The 9,739-nt window shown below is 40.8% G+C and overlaps 1 protein-coding gene across 1 annotated transcript; it reads left to right on the plus strand.

Annotated features, from left to right (window-relative positions):
* Positions 1-2,604: 2,604 nt before the first annotated feature.
* On the plus strand, positions 2,605-8,144 carry LOC149180800 (uncharacterized). The gene is made up of 2 exons (XM_089413992.1): positions 2,605-3,607; positions 4,156-8,144. Exons 1-2 carry the CDS (start codon positions 2,605-2,607, stop codon positions 8,142-8,144), a joined length of 4,992 nt encoding a protein of 1,663 aa, XP_089270118.1.
* The last annotated feature ends 1,595 nt before the right edge of the window (positions 8,145-9,739 follow it).

The following is a 9,739-nucleotide window of genomic DNA, read 5'->3' on the forward strand; positions in this document are numbered from 1 at the left end:
CATGGTATTAGTTTGATGGTATGAGGGAACCATGGTAATGACCCATGGTATTGTATGTATCAAGCCTATATAGAGGCTAGAGACTCCATGTCAAGGAGGAGAGTGAAGGATTATTGTATGAACAGGCATATGGCTTGTGGAGTGTTCTCCTTCCTTAAGGAGTGAATGTATGGTGTTGCCCTACCTTTAGGGTCTTGATAATAAATAAGCATTCCTATCTATTTCTATCTTGCTATTCTTGGGGTATTTCTATTATCATAATATCTTTGGGTTAGATCTATACCAAGTGGTATCAGAGCACTTTCTTGGGCAAACCGTGGAGAAATTTTTTTTATTTTTTGTAGGATTTCGGGGGCGACGAGTTTGCAGATCAGATCTGTAAGTTTTGGTGCAAGATCTGCAAAATATAATTGTAGATCTGTATTCTTTGTGAAAAAATAGCTGATTCCAAAAAAAAAATCGGTTGAATCGGAGTCCGAATGAAGGAGATATTGCTGATCTAAAAATCAGTGGGGTTGTAGACAATTTTTCAGGGCAGCGAGTTTGCGGCGTAGATCTGGACGTCTTGGTGCAAGATCTGCAAGATCTAATTGTAGATCTAGAATCTTTGTGAAAAAAAACACCTAATTTTAAAAAAAAAATCAGTCGAATCGGAGTCCGGATGAGGGAGATATCACTGATTTAAAATCAACTATTTTTTCAGAAATTTTGGGTGACGGCGGGAGAGTAGCAGCGCAGATCTGGAATTCTAGTGCCTGGATCAGGATTTCTATCACATGGGCAGATGCAGAATGATTGTTCCATTTCTGAAAATAGGTCATAATAAGGATTCTGAGCAATATTGATGAAACTATGACAATTTCAAATTTTCGCCAAGTCATCAAATTTTTTCTCAAAACCCTCTTCATGACGACTCTATATTTTACAGGAAAAGATGATGGTCCTACTATTGAAGAATTCATACAAAGATACAAGTCCACATATGGGACATATTGGAAGCTTCCAATGTTGTTTAATATGAGAGATGAGGCTCAAAAATGGAATTCATCACTTGACTATCAGCAGTTGATCACACTTTCAGATGCAGAATTTGAAAAAATCTTTTTGGACAAATGGTCTCGGGCTAGAAAAAAGGAGAATGAGACACATAAGGGGTTAATTGCTACGGGTGTCTCCTTACTGCAGGTTCATGGATTGATTCAGAAAGAGAAGATCATTGTTTCTATCAATCCTAGTGGTAAACATAATTTTATCAATGTTAATTTGGCAAAAAAATTGCAAGTCCCAGCAAAACATATTGAAAATACACAGGTTGATGATAAGGATGTTCAAATTTATAAGGATTTGAAACTTTCTATGGATAAGTATGTGTTTCATGGTGATTTTTATGCTTCAGATATGGATAACATGGATGTTGTTTTGGGATACCCTTGGATGGAATTAGTGGGTACTATAAATATTAATGTGCAGAAGAAATTCCTGAAGCTCTGGTATAAAAAGAAGAAAATTACATTACAGGATATTTCCATTAATAAACAAGTAGAGTCCAAGGAGGCTGAAGCAGAAGATGTTCCAAAATCTGACATATTAGATGATGAGCTAGTAATGATAGATAATCAAACACAAACAGAGGCTGAAGCAGAAAAGGTTACAGGTGTTGATACATCAGAGGAGGGCTTAGTGGGTGAAGTCATATTGGAAAAGAAGACACGACAACGGGCACCACAACAGGGTGAATTAAAGAAAAAGACATTGTGGCCTCAAACTTCAACATATCATCACCCACATCACCCCGCAAGAAATCAACCAACAAGATGGCAACCAACTAGCCACAAGGACAACAGCCCCCGTATGATGGATAGCAAGGAGCCTAGATCCACCTACTACACATCAACACAGAAGAGCTGCCACGGTCAACTTCCATCTCAAGCGAGCGAGGCACCAGCGAGATCGAGGGTTCACCTTTCTCTTGGATGGCTAGATGCACGTGCATGGTACCAGTGGACTACTCTTTTGAGTAGATCTTATTATTTGTGTTCTTCCCATGTTTCGGGGACGAAACATGCTTAGGGGGGTGGAATGTTATATACCTAGGGGGGATAATATGGGGTACCAAGGGAGGTACCCAAGGTAATAATGTAATAATGGGATGGGCCATAGTAATAAATAAGGTGGTTAACCCATATCATGTAAGGGACCACAAGTAGTTAATAATAATGTAATGGGCCCATGGTATTAGTTTGATGGTATGAGGGAACCATGGTAATGACCCATGGTATTATATGTATCAAGCCTATATAGAGGCTAGAGACTCCATGTCAAGGAGGAGAGTGAAGGATTATTGTATGAACAGGCATATGGCTTGTGGAGTGTTCTCCTTCCTTAAGCAGTGAATGTATGGTGTTGCCCTACCTTAAGGGTCTTGATAATAAATAAGCATTCCTATCTATTTCTATCTTGTTATTCTTGGGTTATTTCTATTATCATAATATCTTAGGTCAGATCTATAACACCTGCGACCCGCTAGTGAGCCTCCTGCCTGCTGCGGCCTGTCTGCATGGACCGTCCAGCAGTGTATCAGAGGTATTCTTAGATCTTCTGACCATGGAGGGGATGGGAACCCATGCGCCTCATCCGCCTCCTCCGCCGTCCTCTCCTGCTGAGGCTTTTAACAGGCTTCTGGCAGGACTGCCAAAGAAGAAAAACACTGAAGCAACGAAGTTTGTCAAGAGGTTGGACGATATACCGGTGATCTCCCTCCCTCCAGAAACCCCGATCCAGGTTGCTTTGTCATTGGCTGAAAGGGCTCTCATCGGCCAATTCACCGGGCTATGGCCGTCTCCAAAAACCACAGAAAGCTGGGTTAACAGAAATTGGGCTCCTCTGATCAAAGAAAGCGTCGCCTCTTACTTTTTGGGGAGAGGTTATTTCCTCTTCGAGTTCACCTCAAAAGAAGATAAAGACCTGATCTTCCGAAATGGCCCCTACTTCATGGGTCCCCAGGGTCTTTATCTGAACAAATGGACCCCGGACTTCGATCCGGCAGTAGATGTGCCCAAAGCAGTCCCGGTGTGGGTCAGACTCCCAAATCTCCCAGTGCACTGCTGGAACTGGGATTCGCTGAAACACATTGGAAATGCCCTGGGAAAATTCATAGATCGTGCGAATAACAAGGATCAATACGATTGTGCCAGGATATGTGTAGAAGTAGATCTGGAGGTGGGACTACCAGAGGCCATCACAATAAAGGTCAGAAACTGGACGCACATGCAGAAATTGGACTATGAGCAGCTGCCCTTCAAATGTCGGAAATGCCATGTTTACGGCCACTTCGCCAGAGGATGCCCATCTAATAAAGAGACTGAGCAGGGAAAAGAGGATGGATGGAACCAAGTCAAACGAAACAAAAATTATCCCAAGAACCAGAAGCAAGGAGGCCCCAATGGCAAAGGAGCCCAGCAAACTGCTACTCAGCAGATCGTCTCCAAACCCATCTCTGAAAACAAGTTTGATCTCCTGAACACGCAACCAGAGAGCACACAAGAGGGCGAGACTCAAAAGAAGACAGAAGCAACACAGGAGACCGAAGCTCAACCCACAAGCAAAGGTACTCCCTCAATCTCAATCTCTCTCAAAGGAACAGGTGCTGAAGATCCAAAAGGCATGACTATAGAAGATGAAGAAGAAGAGCAGGAAACGGAAGAATCAGAAGAGGAAGGAGAAATAGGAGAGTCCCACACCCCGGTAAGAAGATCAGCAAGAGGCCGGAAAACCGATAGGGAAAAAAGGGAGCAGGAGACTTACAAAGAAAAACTTCAGGGCAGTCAACCAACCTTGGAGAAAATGCTAGCATCAAAGCCGAAGATATTGAAAAACCCACCCCAAGGCTCCAAGGGAGCCCACCAGAAGCATAAATAATGAAGGTCATCTCCTGGAACTGCAGAGGGATGGGGAGCAAAACTAAAGAAGAAGCCATCAGAAGCCTAATCAGGACAGAAACCCCAAACCTACTTCTAGTCCAGGAGACAAAGCTGGAAGACATTGTCTTCCTTCAAACAAGCAAGAAACTCTGGAGCAAAAGCGAAGCAAGAGCAATCTCCGCCCGGGGTGCCTCAGGAGGGATAGGTACTCTTTGGAATGCAAACAAATTTACAGTATTATTCGAGGCCATGAACACCCATTGGTTGATGCTGAAAATGCAGAACCTGGATACTAAGGAAAAGTTCTGCCTTTTCAATGTTTACTCTCCAGTCAACATTAGGGAAAAAAAATATTGTTGGGACTCTATAAGACTTCAAGCAGATTTGACAGATCTGGAAAACATAATAATTGTCGGCGATCTCAACCTTACCCTTCATCCATCAGAAAAAAAGGGAGGCAGCATAGTTCGAGATCCGGCTAGAGAATGGGTGGAGGACATAGTGCAAGACTGGGATTTGCTGGACATCAAGCCCTCTTCAGGTAAGTACTCTTGGTCTAACAAAAGAGTGGGCCCTGGACACATTGCTGCTAGATTAGATAGATTTATCATTCAAAGTTCCTACCTGCTGCTAGGTTTAGAGCCCAGAATGCATATTCTTGCCAACAGCATCTCTGATCATAAGCCCATAAAGCTAGATCTTTTAGCTCACCATGATATGGGTCCCATTCCTTTTAGATTCAGCCCCCTTTGGGTAAAGGAGCCTGATTTCATGCAAACTGTCAAGGAATGTTGGATCCAACCAGTTAAAGGATCGTCGTTCTATATTTGGGAGGAAAAACTCAGAAGGGTGAAACGAGCTCTAAAAAGATGGGCCAAAACGCTGTCCAATCCGGCCACAATAAGGAAAACCACTAAAGTAGCTCTTGTTGCCCATCAAAATGATATGGAAAATGCAGTGCCCACAAAGGTTTCTCTAGAACAAGAAAGTCTGCTTCAACAACAATATCACAAAGCCTGCTTAGCTGAAGAAGAGTATTGGAGAATGAAATCTCGAAATCTCTGGCTTAAAGCAGGGGATAGGAACACTGCTTTTTTTCATAAACAAGCCCAGGCAAGGAAATGCTTCAACACCATCTCAGAGATTAAAGAAGAGGGAGATATCCATAAGGATTTTGATCACATAAAGAGGGCAACGTTTACTCATTTCCAAAAATTATATAGTGAAGACAAGGACCCAAGCCACTACCCGGAGCTGTTAGAAAATATACCCTCTGTAATTTCTCAGCAAAGAAATGAATTTCTGGAGGCCAAAGTCACTAAAGATGAGGTGAAAAAGGCTCTCTTCGATATGGACCCGGATAAGGCCCCTGGACCGGATGGTTTCTCTGCTAGATTCCTCCAAGTTTGTTGGCCTATTATTGAAAAAGATCTTCTCAAAATGGTTCAAAAATCCCAAAATACTCAGAAAATCGGAGGCAACACTAATTCTGCGTTTTTAGCGCTCATACCCAAGGAAAAAGGTGCCAATAACTTCAACAGATTTCGGCCGATCTCTCTATGTAATACAGGGTACAAACTGATCACCAAAGTAATTGCAAACAGATTAAAGTTTATCCTCCCCAAAATAATTCCAGAGAATCAAGGAGGCTTCATTCATGGAAGGCAGATTGTGGACAACTTTCTACTGGTCCAGGAGGCAATTCATTCGAGTCTACAGCGAAAAGAGCGAGGTATGGTGATCAAACTTGATTTAGCAAATGCTTTTGATCGAGTCAATCATAGCTTTCTTGTAAATGTTATGTGCAAATTTGGTTTTGGAGCAAGCTTCATCAATTGGATCCGGGCATGCATCTCAGAGCCATGGATAGCTCCTCTTGTCAATGGAAGAGCCACAGACTTCTTTAAAGCCTCGAGAGGACTCAGGCAGGGGTGCCCTCTATCCCCCCTGCTCTTTGTCATTCAGGCCTCAGCCCTCAGCTTCCTGCTAGATAAAAAGCTGCATGAACAAGAAATTAATGGTTTGCGCATTGCAAGAGGGACCAAAAATATTAACCATGCTTTGTTTGCGGATGACACTCTGCTGCTAGGTCCCGCCTCTATTCCCTCTGCCACAAAGTTCAAAGAAATCCTGAATGAGTTTAGTGAAGCTTCAGGAAGTGTTGTTAACAAGAGCAAATGCCATATTTACAGTTGGAATACTTCGCCTAGGCTGCTATCTGCCATCTCCAGATGTTTGGGCTTTGAAGCTTCCTCCACCTGGTCTTCCTTCAAATACCTGGGCCTCCCATTATCTCAAAAGAGATCATCTAGCAAAGATTGGCTCCCACAGGTAGAAAAGTTCAAGGCAAAGATTCAAGCCTGGGGATACTCCTGGCTGAATGTTGCTGGCAAAACAGTCTTAATAAAATCTGTTCTCAACAGCTTGCCTCTATTCCAATTCTCAGTACTCCTCGCTCCGACAACCATCCTAAGCAAAATGGAGGAATACATAAGGAGATTCTTCTGGAAGGGAGGGAAACAAAATGAAAAAAAGATCCCTCTGGTCAGCTGGGATATCATCTCCAAGCCGCTGTGGGAAGGTGGCCTAAATTTCAAGAATCTTCGACAGCAGAACGTGGCAATGGCTGCAAAAATCGTTTGGAGGATCATCGCCCCCAATCCTGGCTGGGCCCAAAAGGCGCTCTGGAAAAAATATTTCAGAGGTCCAAGAGCCAGATGCTTAGACAATGTGATACGCCGGCCAAATTCGACATTCCTCAAAATATATGACAGAGCAGCAACACTAATCTCCGCCCACTCCTACTGGATACCAGGCAACGGGAAAAAAATTAATATATGGTCGGACAGAATAATGAACAACGAGCCAATTGAAAGCAGAGCGTCCACAAACTTGCTGCGCTGTTGGATGGACAGCGAAGGCATGCAAACCTTGTGGGATATTTCTTGCTGGAATGATGCGAATTGGGCAGGCTGGAAGCATTTACATGTGCCGGACAACCTGATCTCAGAGTGGACCACGCTCCTCGACGCCCTCCATGGTCTGGCACCAACGCATTCGCGGAAGAGAGATGAGATGGGCTGGGGGCCAAAAGGCAGCGGATATACAGTCGCACAGGGGTATGCTAAACTTATCGAGCGACCTCATGTTCCCACGAATCCAGCTCCTTGGAAAGGCGTCTGGCAACTGCCCTCTTGGCCCAAGGTCGATTTCTTCGCCTGGGTTTACTGCCATGGAAAAATTTTAACTTATGACAATTTGCAAAAGAAAGGCTTCTACGACCCTTCCATATGTCCTCTGTGCAATGACAACGCCGAGACAACAGTCCATCTAATGCTAGATTGCAGCTTCTCCAGGCAGATTTGGGCCTATTTCACCCACGATCTGGATCCTAATTTCACTGTTCCTCGCTCCACATCTGAACTTTTCTCTGAATGGGCAAACAGATTTCCAGGTCCTCCACCTAAAAATCTGATTATCAAAGCATCATGGGCTGTCCTCCCAAAAATTATTTGTTGGCAGTTATGGATAGAGCGTAATAAAAGAATTTTCAGAAATACAAAACAGAGCCACAAAGTCCTAGAAACCAAAATTAAAAGTCACATAAAGGAGTGCTTGATTGATCTAAAAGACGACTCCAATCTCAGACAGCAGGACATAGCATGGGGATCAACGCTAGAACTTCAATTTCACCCAGCAATCAAAAAAGCCCCCACTATCAAAGAATGGCAAATAAGAAAGCCCGAGAATGACTTCCAAGAGTGGCTTAAATCGCAAGCAAGGCACTCTCTTTTCTTTGACGGAGCAGCAAAGGGAAATCCGGGCAAAGCTGGTGCAGGAGGTGTTGTTCTAAATCAAACCAGGGAAAAAATTCATTCCTACGCTTGGGGTCTTGGTTACACTACCAGCATCCAAGCTGAGGCCTTAGCCCTCTTCCAAGGACTCAAGACCCTTAAAGATCTGGGCATTAATGAAGCAACTGTAATAGGCGACTCTCAAGTCATTATAAATGCAATGGTTTCCAGCAATCCAATACCGGACCTCAATCTAGCAAGGCTGATCACCAAGATCAAAGGCTTGGAAAGCAACTTTCAGGATTTGAAGTACTACCATGTGTTGAGAATACACAATAAAAAGGCGGACATCGAAGCTAATAAAGCTGCCCGACTCTCTGCAGGGACTAAGCTGAAAGAGGAAGAAGAATCATGGGAACCTATTCCATAATTAGACTGCTGCCATGTTCTACTGCTTATTACTAAAACAATTCGTTTGTATTTTCAAGTGGGGGAAAATCTCTGAAAATAACTTAGCAGGGGTCTATCCAAGGAAGAATCTTGTAAGTCTCAGCTACATTCTTAGCGAAGAAATGCATCAAGACAAAGTAGCACATAATGTAATCAGTTTTTGGCATTCTGCCCAAGATTAATATAAAGCTCCATAACCGTTCTTGTAAAAAAAAAATTATATTAAACATTGCATTAAATTGTATCTGGCCCATGGTATTTCGCCCATAGGCTTCATAATAATGTTTAACAATGTTTTTTTCAATTAATTATTTGGCCCATGCTATCTGCATTAAACATTATTAATTAATTATTTGGCCCATGGTCTACAAATAATTATATTAAACTAAACTTTTAAGCTCAATTCAACGATATGTTTTTTTTTTGCTTTTTCCTACTATTTAGATTGCATTAAATTATCTTTTATGCAATGTCTGGTAAAATAATAACTATTAATTATATTTATTCGCTTAAAATTGGAATTGGTTGATTACTTTTAAAATTAATTCATTTTGAATGAACAAATTTGCAGGTCTCGAGGCAAATTGGAGTGAAGTAAAAATTCATGCATTTTGAACGAACAAATTTGAAGATCTCGGGGAGCCGAAATTCATTATGAAAAAGATAAAATATAAATACAACCCAAAATGTTTATTGTGAGCCGAAATTCATTATGAAAAAAACAAAATATAAAGACAAGCGAGCGAAATTCATTATCAAAAAGATAAAATATAAAGATAACCTTCTGGATTGAACAAAACATGCCAAAAAAAATTAATTCAGCATTCATGTTTTCTGAATAAAAATTCAATGTATTTATATTGATTATATGAAAAGGATAAGTTAAATCGTAAACCATTTAAATCTTTAGCTCAAGATATTGTAGTAAACATCATACCTTGTCTCTCTTTCTCTCCAATATTAATAATATAACACAAAATTCAATGTACATTATCAATAAATTTTTATGCTTACACTGAAATCAATGCACAATATTAATCCAATCACTTTAAAATTAATGTATCATCATACATCCAATTACATCAAATAAAAAATCAACATCTACACTGAAATCAATGCATTTAATGCAAGAAATAAAATAAGATTAGAAAACAACATTTACACTCAATAAATGCATCTAATGCAAGTAATCAAATACGATTAGAAAACAACATCTACACTCAAATCAATGCATCTAGTGCAATTAAGCAAATAGGTTTATAAACTAACATTTACACTGAAATCAATGCATCTGGTAAAAGTAAGAAAATAAAATTATAAACCAACATCTACGCTGAAATCAATGCATCTAGTGCAAACAGTCAAATAAGATTAAAAATCATCATCTACACTGAAATCAATGCATTTAATGCAATCAATAAAATAGGATTAGAAATCATCTATATTGAAATCAATTCATTTAGCTCAAACAATCAAATATAATTAGAAATCAACATCTACATTGAAATCCATGCATCCAGTGCAAGCAATCAAATAGGATTAGAAATCAGCATCTACACTGAAATCGATGCATTT

This window comes from Pinus tabuliformis, chromosome 3_2, assembly GCF_031772625.1.
Source record: "Pinus tabuliformis cultivar Carrire ecotype Pingquan chromosome 3_2, CPIR1, whole genome shotgun sequence".
Taxonomy (NCBI): Eukaryota; Viridiplantae; Streptophyta; class Pinopsida; order Pinales; family Pinaceae; genus Pinus; species Pinus tabuliformis.

Bases quoted from the DNA above. Each gene is read 5' to 3' on its own strand.
- LOC149180800 (XM_089413992.1), top strand. From the start codon at position 2,605: ATGGAGGGGATGGGAACCCATGCGCCTCATCCGCCTCCTCCGCCGTCC. The intron at 3,608-4,155 runs GTACTCCCTCAA...ACAAATTTACAG, and splicing joins AGCTCAACCCACAAGCAAAG to TATTATTCGAGGCCATGAAC.